The sequence below is a fragment of the Pyrus communis genome, chromosome 14 (assembly GCF_041283825.1).
Source record: "Pyrus communis isolate YQ-2024b chromosome 14, ASM4128382v1, whole genome shotgun sequence".
Taxonomy (NCBI): Eukaryota; Viridiplantae; Streptophyta; class Magnoliopsida; order Rosales; family Rosaceae; genus Pyrus; species Pyrus communis.
This window is the reverse complement of record NC_142578.1, coordinates 6,218,795-6,231,671: the sequence shown is the minus strand read 5'-3', so window position 1 is coordinate 6,231,671 and position 12,877 is coordinate 6,218,795. Positions and strand designations below refer to the sequence as shown.

The 12,877-nt window shown below is 40.0% G+C and overlaps 2 protein-coding genes and 1 pseudogene across 2 annotated transcripts; 2 read left to right on the top strand and 1 right to left on the bottom strand.

Moving 5' to 3' along the window:
• The first annotated feature begins 81 nt into the window (after positions 1-81).
• RMI1 (recQ-mediated instability protein (DUF1767)) lies at positions 82-4,545 on the top strand. Its single transcript, XM_068452754.2, has 8 exons — positions 82-779; positions 873-1,043; positions 1,166-1,311; positions 1,903-2,039; positions 2,244-2,893; positions 2,978-3,085; positions 3,165-3,293; positions 3,722-4,545. Exons 1-8 carry the CDS (start codon positions 150-152, stop codon positions 3,953-3,955), a joined length of 2,205 nt encoding a protein of 734 aa, XP_068308855.2. The 5' UTR covers positions 82-149; the 3' UTR covers positions 3,956-4,545.
• A 2,979-nt stretch (positions 4,546-7,524) lies between these two features.
• On the top strand, positions 7,525-9,579 carry LOC137712317 (11-beta-hydroxysteroid dehydrogenase A). The gene is made up of 6 exons (XM_068451417.2): positions 7,525-7,688; positions 8,108-8,300; positions 8,426-8,511; positions 8,617-8,748; positions 8,865-9,029; positions 9,147-9,579. Exons 1-6 carry the CDS (start codon positions 7,548-7,550, stop codon positions 9,435-9,437), a joined length of 1,008 nt encoding a protein of 335 aa, XP_068307518.2. The 5' UTR covers positions 7,525-7,547; the 3' UTR covers positions 9,438-9,579.
• On the bottom strand, positions 9,570-11,623 carry LOC148691140 (26S proteasome non-ATPase regulatory subunit 14 homolog pseudogene; annotated as a pseudogene).
• Positions 11,624-12,877: the final 1,254 nt, after the last annotated feature.

Below are 12,877 nucleotides of genomic sequence, written 5' to 3'. Positions count from 1 at the left end.
GTCCTGATTGGGCCTTTGATGGGCTGGGCCGGTGAGTTCGGCCCAGTCGTTTTCCCAAAAAAACTGAAAAGTTTGAACCATCTTTTCCTGCAAAAATAAACCGTCTTCTCTAAAACCCCACCAAAATCCCCAAATCATTTTGCCACCAAATGAGTACGCTCAGACGACGCCTCCGCCTCAGCTACTCTTCCGACGAAGAAGAACAACCGCCACCGCCGCCATCACAACAACAGCAAAGTGAAGAACCTGGGCCACAATCGCATACTGTCACTCACCCGCCCGTTACCCTAGACACGCCATGCCCTTACCCCTCCGATCCACTCCCAGTCACCTCCTCCTCCGAAGAAGAATTCATCGATGTCTCCGACAATCTTTCGTCGCCGTCACCTCCGCCGGCTCCGGTACCCGAGCCCGTTACTAGGCAATATTCTCCTCCGCTGGCTCCGGCACCCGAGCCTGTTACCCGGCCACATCCTCCTCCCATGGCTCAGGCACCGGAACCCCAAAATTGGCCACCTCCACAGAGGTACGACGGCTGCCAAATAAGCGAACATCTCCAGAGGTTGGGGCTAAGGCTAAAGAGGGAGTGGCTCGGTGCTTGCGTCCATGGACTCCGGCAATCCGTGCCGGGATTTCAAAACTTCGATGTGGAGACGAAGGCGAAGCTCTGCTTCGAGCAGTTTCTGGTTTCGGATATGAATCGAACCGGCGGCGGCGTGCTTCCGGAAAATGTAGCTTCTCTTCATCTCGTTGATCTTCCTGGACCCTATGTTTTGCAGGTAAAGATTGAACCTTTTCACAAATTAAACATAACCATTCGAATAGAATTTGATTTGGTAATGCTTATGCATAAAGCTTGAAGCTTTTTGCAGGTTGATGAGATTGTTAACATCAGCAATCCTCTGAAGAATAGGTATCAGAAAACTGCTGTTGGGCTCAAGAGGTGCCTCAAATTGTCATTGACAGACGGTGTTCAACGCGTCGTTGCTATGGAATACAGGCCTATTCAGGCCCTAGAAGCTTTGGCTCCTGCTGGGTTGAAGGTTTGTTTTTCTCTGGCTATCTTATTTAATGGAAAATGATGGGTCGTTCAACCCTTTTCATTGCACCGTAAGGCTTAGTTAGCTCTTCTGACTCAAACATAGATTATCCTCTTAAACTCTAGATTGCTATATGTAATGTGCATATACGCCACGGGCTTCTTATGCTGGTCCCCGAATGTATTGAAGTTCTAGGAGGATTAGTTGAGGAACTTGATGCTGCACGTCAACGGCTTGTTGAAGAAGTAAATAAGCCCCCAAGAGGAAACAGGTAACTATAAAGTATCTATGATATAGTAGTCAGTGCTGAAGATTTACAACTTACTGATTTTCATGTCGGACCATTAATTTTCAGATGTATAAGCTATAAAATTTTCCATGACTAGATATGCCTTTGAATTTAACTTTGCCTTAGCTTATTATAGATGGAAATAAAAAGAAATAAAAAACACTGCTGCCTTTAAAAGCTCTAGCAAAATATAAGTTTATAGTGGTATTGGATAAACAGGGTTTAAGTTAACTTGGTGGATGATATTGGATAACTGATAACAGACTGCATGGTTGGTGGAGTGCAAGATGGATTTTTTTCTTAGGTGATGATTAACTTACATCAAACTAGTTTGATCGTCAATTGGAGTGCAAAAATTTATTCCTCTTGCAGTTTAAGGTTTTAAGCTCAGAAATATGCTGGTCAATCTTGGTTGTTATTTTTTCCAATTTTCTTCGGGTTCCTAATTTCTTTTAGTAAGGGAATGCTGGACTACAGGAGGTCATTACATTACCATGTATTACAGTTTACACACTTTATACAAGCTAACTAACTTAACTGATGAACTTGATAATATGTGTTATTGTTATGCAGGACCAGGAATGGAGTAGTTCCTCCTCTATCGACTAGGTTAGCTCTTGCTGCATGGCCTCCCAATACTGTTAATGCTGCTGGACACACCAATAATTCAACAATGGAAGCCCCGACCTCTGTTCAAGCACCCAACCAAGGTATATCAACAACTCCATTTGCGTGTGGTTGTGGGGCTTTGTAGAGCATAAGCAACTCTTGTCTAGTTTCTTTGAATTCCTTGTCTCCCTCTCTTTGGCAGTTAGTTCCTGTCATTACTTGTGAAGTTGTTGACAAGTATAGCTTATGATATTACGTCTTTCCATTCTATTCTAAGTTTTGTTGCATCCATTTTTGATATGTAGGTGCTATTTTCTCTGTATCTGCTAGAAATACCAGCTCCGTATCTTCTAGAAACACCATCTCCGTATCTAGTAGAACTACCAGCTCTGTATCTTCTAGAAATAGCAGCCCAGTGACTGCTGAAGAGTTTACTGTTCCTCTCAGTGGACAACATTCTGTTGTTAACCCATCATCTACTGGTGGCCGTGGTGTTGACGAGATGCCTATGGATACCACTCCCTATAGCAGAAGAAATGCTATTCCTAACCCATTATCTGATGATTTTGGTGTTGAGAATCTCCATTTAAATACAGTTCGGTCTAGTGTTCGTCATAGCAGGGAAAGTCGAGTACCTGAAAATGCCATTCCTAACCCATCCTTTGAGGATGCTGTTGAAGATATTGAAATGGATGCTGTTCATTTTGGGGGAGAAAATCATACTAGAGATTCCATTTTGAATGACGAGGATATCACTATGATTGATGAGAATGAAACTCATAGGGCTTACGCATCCTCAGATGCTGTTTTGAATGATGAGGAAACCGATGTTGTTAATGAATTTGACCGCCCAGAAATACTATCCGGAGACCGTGAACGTCCTTTCGATTACCTATCTAGTTTGTCAGCCAAGTTGATTACAATGAACATTCGTTCTATTCGGGGGAAGGTTAAGGTGAACACACATTTCTGTTATTTGTTTCCATCAGATGATAGATTTATAATAACCATATTACTGAAATGTGAACAAATTTTGCAGTGTGTTTTGACTGGTGTGAATAAGTTCCAATACACAGGTGACATGTACGAGCTTGGAGCGTATGTTGATGATGGGACTCTCATTTCTGAAATTCTCATTGATCACAATGTAAGTTTGAGCTGAGGTTTTATCCATGATGAACATACTCGTCGGAGTTTGATATGTTGACTAGCTGTATGCTCTTTAGGTTGTACAGAATGCGATAGGTCATTCTCCTGAGGAGGCCAGAGCTGCTCTTTCTTCTCCAGACAATACAGAAGTTCGGAATATGAAGGCAAAAATGAGGCAGTTTCAAAAATTCTTAACGAATTTCGAGGTAATACCTAATCAATTTGTAGTTTTTACCATTTAAAGGTCATCTCTACTAATTAATAAAATACTTATTGTAAACCAAAATTCTATGAAATTACCAGTTTAACCTTCTAATTAAACCAGAACATGAATAAGAAATATGGGGTAGAAATGTAATTTCACACAATCACATTTTGCTGTTTTTTTTCAAAACCTCACCTACATGTAATCCTAACATATATCTAATTAAAAAATAATAAAAAAATAAATAGATAAATAAAAAATAAAAAAAAATAAAAAAAAAACTTCTCACTCCCACATTCTATATCACTCTCTTCCTCTCTCCTTCTATTTCAAAAACAAAAATAAAAAATTTTCTCACAGTTTGTGTGTGCCCGTATGCTAGTTTTTATTATTGAATCCCTTCAGCATCATGGACTTCTATGTCTTCAGGGCATAATGCTTATAGAGATGAGATTGCATGATCTTCCAATTGCCCTTGAGATGACACAGGGTTGTGCTGAATCTGATGCGTGGTTGCTTTTGAGGAGACTAAAGGCCTCCTTTCCAGCTCGGACATCACAACGTGCCTCCGCTGCCGCTCCAACATCACGGCATGCTTCCCCGCCTGGTCGGGCGTCACAACATCTCTCCTCGCAGTCGTACCCCATTGAGATATCCCCCTAGTTCTGGATTTACTCTATTTCATGGTTTATATGTGGCCTTGTTCTCAATGGGAATGCTACATCGTGGAAAAACTCCCTAGTTCGATGAAGCTCTTGCTTGCAAGAATTGCGGTTATGGCGTCCAGAGAAAGAAGTTGGGAGAAGGAATTGTTCGAAGGCGGATTCATGGTCTTAAAGATCTCCAAGTTGAAGAACACAAGCCTTGATGAACGATAGCGGAGTCAAATCATTACAGTTGAAGTTCCTCTTACTGAAATATGAGGGTGATCGAAAGAGATGAAACTGAGTTGCTACGTTAGAACTAGCGGATGCTTCAGCGGCGGATTGTGAGAGAGTGAGTGAAGATTGCAAGTGATATTTGGGATGGGATTGTAAAGTAGAACAAAGATGTAATCTTCATCATTGGATCAGTGGATCTCAAATTACCCTCCTCTTTCTCGAACCCTAGAGTGAGCTAGAAGGAAACTCGAATAGGATTAGCATCCTAACAGCTCACTTGTGCTCCAAAAACTTGACTAAACTCAGACAATGTCATTTTTTCAAACACGGAATAGCGAGTGATTAGCGGATAATTGAATTTGAAACCTCGAATGAATGCAGAGTTTTCAAATTTATTTTCATTTTCCTTAATAAATCACTGAAAATAAGAGAGAGAAATAGAAAAAAGGTGTGCATAAAGAAAAAATGAATATACGAGAAAACTAACTTTTCAAAATCTAATTTGGCTACTTCCATTGACATCTGTTTGCTTCACTGTATAAGCAATGTGCCTACAGGAATTAACTTGGATCCTCAATGAATGAGGCATTCCTCCTCAAAATGTCATGTTACCGAGTTCACAAAATTTCGTGCTTATGATTGAAATTGTTCATATCATAAATTATTTTTCATGAAATTTCATGTTTGTGATAAAAATTCTTCATATTATAATGAGAGTTTTGAAATGTCATATGAACTTATACACCCTTTTCAAGTCATTTGAACTAAAATTTTAATCGATTTGTCATATCAACTTCTAAAATCATTAATTTGTCATCTCATCTTAACTCCGTTAATTTTCGATCCAAAATAAGTTACATGCTTCACATCACTTGTATTTAGAGTTATTTTGTACACTTCAACATAAAGAATATCTATCAACTTTAACCACGTATTGGAGGATCCCCAATGAGTATATTTTGTAGTTATCTTCACTTCGAAACTTATACAAGCGAACAAGCCGTTCCTCTTTTCCGAATGCCAAATGCTCAGATCCTCATATACCAAATCAACCATTTTTTGTATTTTTTGAGAAATCCTAGAATTATTTTTGTCTAAGACAACTTATTAGGAGTAAGATGTTGAAATGTATGAAATAACCTGGAACACAAGTTACAAGCCTTGCACACGAGGAATAAGGATATAATGTGTGTTCATTTAAGTATGTAACAAGTCTCTTACAATTTATTGCAAAAAATAAAATAAAATGCAAAATAAAAGTTATCTATTTACTGTCTAAGTGAGTCACGACCTAGGCGGGTGCTTGGACGGTCTAGACCGGCACCTCAACAATATTTAGGCGCCCCTTCTTCAATTTTCAAACGCCTAGGCATTAATCGGGACAGTAGCCAGCCGCCTAGTGCCTAGGTGGGGCCTAGGCAGTGCTAGGCGGGGATTTTTAGAACAATGCTCTCATTATATATGGAATATTTTGTGAAATAATCACAAAATCTGTTAAAGAGGAACTCTTCACAATCTTACAGAGTCAAGCTCTCCTCGTGCACAGAAACTCACTTTCAATTATCTTTTTCTTTAGGGTAAGTTAGGGAGACCAAATTTTGTAAACTAAATGACATATAAGTTGATGATTGTTTTATTACTTAAGCGTCGCTAAACATGCTATTTTCTATTGCTGACACATCATTTAGTTTACAATTTTTATCTACAAATTTAGTCTTCCTAGCATTACTCTCCAGATCCTCCTTGTGAGGATCTTGAGGATCCTCAAATCGTGTCCGTTCATCGTACATCATGCAGCCATAAATTATTTTAAATATTTTTTATTTAAAATTAAACATGAACGGTACAAAACGAAAACTGACTGCACGATATAAGATGAACGGACACGATTTGAGGATTCCTAGGATCCTCATTCCTCTTTTCTTTATTAGGTCTTTCTTCAGTGAGAAGTTTTTGGTCAAAGGAAATATTGGATTCATCGACTAAAGGCTGACTCTTTGGAAAATTTCTCTCCAGGGTGAGAGATTTTCTCTCCACACTGAGAGTCCTTCTCACTGTTTGTGTGAGATTTTTAAACCTAAGTTTCTCCAGAGGCACCGGCCCTAGCTTCGGCTGGGGTCGATTGTCATGTCCTCTTCTTTCCCATTTCCTTCTTCTCTCTTTGCTTTTACTATTGTTTCTCCTTAAATCCAGTTTGTCCAATTCTTCTATCCCCAAAGGTATTCCTCATCCCGACTATCCCATGGTCCAATCTTCAGTCATGTTTCCTACTAAGATCGTGTGTAGAGTTTTGGGGTTTACTCTGGCTTGGGTGTTTTCAACACCACCACCTTCTCTTTGTTATCTGCCAGTTTCAGCAGTGTTCGCTTGTGGGTTTCCACAAGCTTCACTCGGGTAGTTGGCTTCTCTCACTCTGTTGCCGACTATCCCCTGCTTATGGTTGTGCTCAGGTAGCTTTTCGAGGTCGGAGATGGCGTCTAGTGAGGTATTACTCGGCGGCGGTGGACTGGTTTTGCTTGGATGGACTGTAATGCTGATGGTGGAATGGCAGTAGAAGCTTCTCGGTTTCTCGGTTGTGGTGCAGTTCTTTGGGCTTTACTGTTTATATGGGCTTTTTCTCTGTTTGTTTTTCTTAGTCTTGGGCCCTCTTTTTGGTTTTTTTTTGTTTGTTTGTTAATAGGGTGTCTTGTGCCTTGTTTGCTTGTATTTTATGGTTGTTGTGTAATAAGGTATCGTTTGGTATGCAGACGGGACGGAACGGAACGGGACATGACGGAACGGAATGGGACGGGACGGGACAGGACAGGACGGAACGGGACAGGACGGAACGGAGCGGAGCGGGAGCAAAGATGCCCTCGGATGGAAACAAGGAGGAAGAAGAAGGAGACGGAGAGGTTATAATTTTGTGTTCCACGAATGTGGAACGAGTCGTTTCAGGGGGTGAGGTGGAACGAAAATTCACCCAAATCTCGTCCTGTGGAACAACTCGTTCCACCCGTTTAAGGCGCACCAAACGTGAGACGGAACGCCTTGTCCCACTCTATTCCGTCCCATCCCACGTACCAAACGGTACCTAAGATCTCCTCTTGACCGAAAAAAAAAAAAATTTGGTTGTTCAATAAGCTGGTGGCAATAACTCACCGAGACTACGTGTTGCTTTCTTTTCATGCAACCTTGCTACGTTGCAAAGTCCTGACCCTTGATTTCGGTTATATATAGTATATGTGGATAATCACAACTACGACACTGCTTGATATCAGTTATATATATGTAGATAATCACAACTGTGTAAAATTATTAATCAAGGAGCTAGCCAGCCTTTAACCATAATCATGGATATTATTAACAAGGTGCTCACTGTTACAATTCCTCCCATGTCCCTCGCCTTGTTGCTCTTCGTTCTGCCACCCTATCACTTCTTCAAGCTTCTCCTCTCCGCCGCACAACATGTTTTTAGTGAAGATGTGGCCGGAAAAGTCATACTCATTACCGGAGCTTCCTCCGGCATAGGAGAGGTACATAGAAATTGAAAGTATACATTTTCATATTTGATTTGAGTTATATTCTCTTGCTATACATGTCTCATATTAACCGTTCAAATCATGGGTTTAAATTTGGAACTAGGCCAAACGAGTGTCATCTAGTAACCGTTCAAATCATGGGTTTAAATTTGAAACGAGGCCAAACGAGAGTGTCATCTAGCACTGTATTAGCTTACTAACTTATTGATTAGTGCTTGAGTTATGCTGTATTTTATTATTGATAGTGTTATTTAGACACGCAACTGAAACACTAGACGACGCACTTGTTAATATAGGTGAGTCCTACTATACGATGGTAGGATGATAAAGTCCGTTAGAAACTGTGTTGGTTCGTGTGGCCAAATAAAGGATTGTTTTAAGTGATATAGAGTTGTGTTTGATGGATTTTGAAGCATCTGGCATATGAGTATGCTAGAAGAGGAGGTTGTCTAGCTCTTGTTGCCAGAAGAGAAAACCGACTACGTGACGTGGCCAACACAGCCGTTTGCTTTGGCTCCCCAGATGTTCTCGCAATCACTGCAGATGTTTCAAAGGTTGAAGATTGTAAGCACTGTGTTGATGTAACAGTGAATCATTTTGGACGTTGTAAGTGCACTTGATTAATTAAGTGATTATAAATTGTGTAATTGTAATTAATTTCCTCAATTCATGATCAAATTAATTCATAGATCTGTTTATATTGGATTAACTCTAAATAATGATGCTTACAGTGGATCACCTAGTGAACAATGCTGGGATTGTTCCTGTCTGCTTGTTTGAAGAAACCACTGATGTCACTAACTTAGCGCCAGCCATGGTAATTAAGTAATTAAAATTTACAAAGCCTTCGTCAATTGCTACTTGCTATACCTAGCTAGGTTAACTATTGTTATATTTAGTGATTCCATTTTTCATTTGCTAGGACGTAAACTTCTGGGGCTCAGTATATGGCACCTACTTTGCCATTCCACACCTTAAAAGGAGCGGAGGGAGGATCGTAGCGATCACTTCCTCTGCCGGATGGTTGCGTGCACCACGATTAAGCATGTATGGTGTAAGTAAAGTGAACAATTGACCTCATGAACATGCTAATTCCCAAGTGAAATGTATTTATTTTTGCTGTATTTAGCTGTGAATCATCAGTGATTGAATTTCACTTTGGCTAATTAGGCTACAAAAGCAGCAGCGATAGCCTTTTACGGGACGTTGAAAGTTGAAATTGGTAGGGAAGTTGGAATAACAATCGTGACTCCGGGAATGATTGAATCGGAAATTTCGCAAGGAAAATTCTTATCCAAGGAAGGCCAAGTGGTATTAGATCTAGAATTGAGAGATGTAAGCCTGCCTAGTTATATATATACTTTTGGTTATTGTTAGTGATTAATTCAGGTTTTATAATGCTTTTTATTTGGACCACCATGTATCATCTTTTGCTGGTTTCGTTGGTTTTAGCTTGAAGTAAGCATAACACCGATCATGCCGGTGAAGGAGGCCGCCAAATCAATCGTGGACAGCGCATGCCGAGGAGAAAATTGTTTGACAGTACCAGCTTGGGTTTGGCAGTCATTTTACTGGAAGGTGTATTTCCCTGAGATGCTGGAGTGGTGTAACCGTACGCTTCTTATAAGTAAAGTGGGCAATGACGAGAGGGATACGCTGAGTAAGAAGCTCCTGTACGTAACTGGCCTGAAGCAGCATCTGTATCCAGAGATGGTTCGAGACCCTCATGTTAAAGAACAATGATGCAAGATAAGCCCTTTTCAGATTAGCAAATCTAGTTTGATAGTATGTAAATTGAATGACGAAGTTTCATTGACAAGATATGTAAATGATTATGGTCAATTACATTTTCCAGTATGGCTAGAACTAGTCTTGTTAAGTACTATTATCGACGAAACTCACGGTATCTAGCATGTTCCAAATGTCCAGCCGATGTCCAACGACTTAAAGTTGGAGACAAGCTGTTCGAGGTGCTTGTTGGCGGCTTGCTTTCCCATCTTTGCAGTCGCAAGCTTCACAGGTGGCAATTCATCTTTCTCCTCCACGGCTTTCTTGTATTCAGCAGCTATGTTAAGCATTTCCTGCAAAACCCAAGTGAAAAGAATCTCATTTCGGCATAATTGACCACCAAACAAATGCACAGTGAACGCTCATATTACCTGAACAGATTTGTTTCAGATCGATGACCAAATGGTCTGAGTTTAAGCCCGGCAGTCCAATTCTTCCTGCGAAGGTTGAGCAGCATTTTCTCTTCCAGTTATTTCATCCTGAAGTTGACAGCTAAGGAGTAGTGATGTCTGTTCAACCTGTGGATCAAGGCCTGAAGGTTTGCCTTGGTTCTTGGCCAATCATCAGAGTTTGTGGATTGATAAGGTGGAAGGCATCGATAATAACCCCTTACCCTTCACGCTTTTCATCAGATTCATCACCACAGCCACCGCGCACGCGAGTTCAAAGCTTCAAGGCTCTGAAAAATTTAGACACTTAAGTTTTGTATCAGATTTCAAACTTCTGTTTACTCTATTTGTCAAGGCTTTTAGCAACGAGCGCTCAATAATTTATCGATCAGTCCTCCATCTAAGGAGTTCTTTTAACTAAAGGTCGAAGTCTTATAAGGGTTTTTGCTAATTTTCCCAAATAAAGCATAGAGAAACAAAAACAAACAATTAACATTTGGCGATGAAATAGCTAAAAATTCTTTTCCGGCTCAATTGGGGATGAAATTTTGTCACTATGACTTCAAATGTAGTAACTTCGTGGAGGATAAAGCCCTCGTTGGAGATGCAAAGAATGAGGCACGTGATATTTGTATTTCTGTGCAAGGAAAGCTGCTGCACTAAACATTGCAGAGCACAGCAGCTAACATTCCATATATATACACCTGACCTTTAAAACAACCAGGCCTTACATCTTAAGGTCATCTATAAGGACAGGACATTTGTCTAACATCTAGGACGTATGAGTCGCTCATGGTTGGAATGAATCCAAACCTTACACTTGTCTTTTTAACTTAATTCGAAAAACAACCAGGAAAACAATTTACATTCCAACAGACCGATCACGAAATTCCATGCGTTCAGAATGCATACAAAACCAACAACTATAAATTGCATAATTTCAACGATATTATTAAAGTGGTCGAGCATCATGAGAAGGGCGGTTGGGCAGATGATGACCCGTTCAGAAGTATCGCAAGTAGGTCGTCGGGAGGCGGTTGGCCAAAACCCCCTCCGGCACCGGCCACGATGAATCCATGTCCGTCCATTCTCTCAATATTCTTTTCTTTTTTCTTATCGATCAACTGGAAACTAGTCGATGCAGTTGGGCGGCTACTTTATATATATATATATATATATATATATATATAGTGTACGAAAGGTACCGTGTAAAATTCGTAAACTATTGCTTTTTATGAGTTTGCAATTAACTTAAGTACCCCTTTTAAAAACAAACCTTATATGACTTGGTACGGGGAAAATTTCTGTTGGAAACATGTTCTTCATTCCCAAACTCAATTTGGGGTATAAAACAGTTTCCATCCCCGTCTTCATACCGTTTGTTTAAGAGAATCAGACATAATATAAATATTTCATAGTCCATTATTTTTTGTTAAAAATGATATATTACAGTACATACATTCGATACGTGTCGGATTTTACCTATTAAAAAAAAAAAAACATAAAAATATGTAACCAATATTTAATGAAACATAGTATACTGCAGAATCCGAAACTAAAATGAACGTTTATCCTAATTAATCATCCTTATTTGGAGTGGCTGGCATCTTCTTGGTTTCAACTATTAGATGGAAAAGCTTCTCGAGTAGCTCAGGATACAAAACCCTCAACCAAAATCCGAACCTGACCCACGATGGCTCTGTCAGATGCATGTCTCCACGGCAAACACTGTCCAAAATTGCCTTTGTGCATTTTTCTGCGGACTCACTGGGCATCCACTTCGGACGAAGCTAAAACAACATATCATCACATACACAACAAATAATGAGAAGTTTCCTCTTTCATTAATATGACTTGCATGTGAGAGACATAGAGTTGGAATAGAGTTCTCAGACAATTTATTCGTATGTCACACACGACTTGGAGAAAGAAAGAACATAGATTCTATGACATTATATGTCCTACAAGATTATGCAATCTTCAGAGTTGAGACATGGAATTATGAGTTCTGTACACCATTAGTAAAACTCCACTAGAACAATTAAATTTGAGAAAATTGAGTGCGAATTTGGAATCAGGGTGTCGAAATACTCTAAATAGGGTCCACAATCCTATACAAGTCAATCTGGAATATCCACCCATAGATTTCCGATCCGTAACTTCTCAAAGTCCATACTATGCTTCTAGAATAACATACTAAAATTTCATCGAGATCCAACGGTCGGATTTCCGCCAATCATGAAATCAAGTGGCAGTCAACATTTGATTTTACAAACTTAGAAATCCAATTCAGGAAGATCCGCATGTCGGATTCCAGATCCGTAAGTTTCTGTTGTCTTCAAATATTACGTACTATAACGTAATAAAGTTTGGTGACGATCCAACGGTCAAATCATCAAATCATAAAATGATCAAGTGGCGTAATATTCCATACTAGTTTAAACTATCGAATTATAACAAACGGTTATCAAATTGGAATCAGAACATCGAATTTAACTTAAAAATGAAGCGCCAATCCACTGACCATGCGCCGTCGCACACGGTGGTTGGCCGTCTCGACTTGCCGGAAAATCGAACAACTCCAAAAATTCCCAAATTTTACAGGAATGAAGATCTCAATAAGAGGAAGAACTTTCATACCTAGGTCGAAGTCCAATTCGGCCGAAAAAAGCTCCAATTTCCCTCGAACTCGTCGAGACCCCTAGAAATAGGTGGCTTCTATCCATCACCTATGGTGCTCCACCACCCCTATAGTTGTTTGAGCTTTGTTCTAGACCTTAAGGGGAGTCTAATGGTGGTGGCAATTGAAGGAAAACATTTCATAATTGGTGGATCTTGGGCAAGGGTTTCCGCGCCACACATGAGGGTATTTCTTCGTGAAATCTCAACCAATTCGTGTCGATTTTAAGCATAAATGGATGTTGGGATGTGGTGATGAGGTTTGGTGTGGTGAATGGGTGAAAATCGCCTGAAAAAAATGGATGAGAATCGTCAGAAAACCCTCCG

Excerpts from the sequence above, each read along its gene's own strand:
- RMI1 (XM_068452754.2), top strand. The coding sequence starts at position 150 with ATGAGTACGCTCAGACGACGCCTCCGCCTCAGCTACTCTTCCGACGAA. Across the intron at positions 2,040-2,243 it reads TGTTCAAGCACCCAACCAAG|GTGCTATTTTCTCTGTATCT; the intron begins GTATATCAACAA and ends TTTGATATGTAG. Across the intron at positions 3,086-3,164 it reads AAATTCTCATTGATCACAAT|GTTGTACAGAATGCGATAGG; the intron begins GTAAGTTTGAGC and ends TATGCTCTTTAG.
- LOC137712317 (XM_068451417.2), top strand. The coding sequence starts at position 7,548 with ATGTCCCTCGCCTTGTTGCTCTTCGTTCTGCCACCCTATCACTTCTTC. Across the intron at positions 8,749-8,864 it reads CACGATTAAGCATGTATGGT|GCTACAAAAGCAGCAGCGAT; the intron begins GTAAGTAAAGTG and ends TTGGCTAATTAG. Across the intron at positions 9,030-9,146 it reads TAGATCTAGAATTGAGAGAT|CTTGAAGTAAGCATAACACC; the intron begins GTAAGCCTGCCT and ends CGTTGGTTTTAG.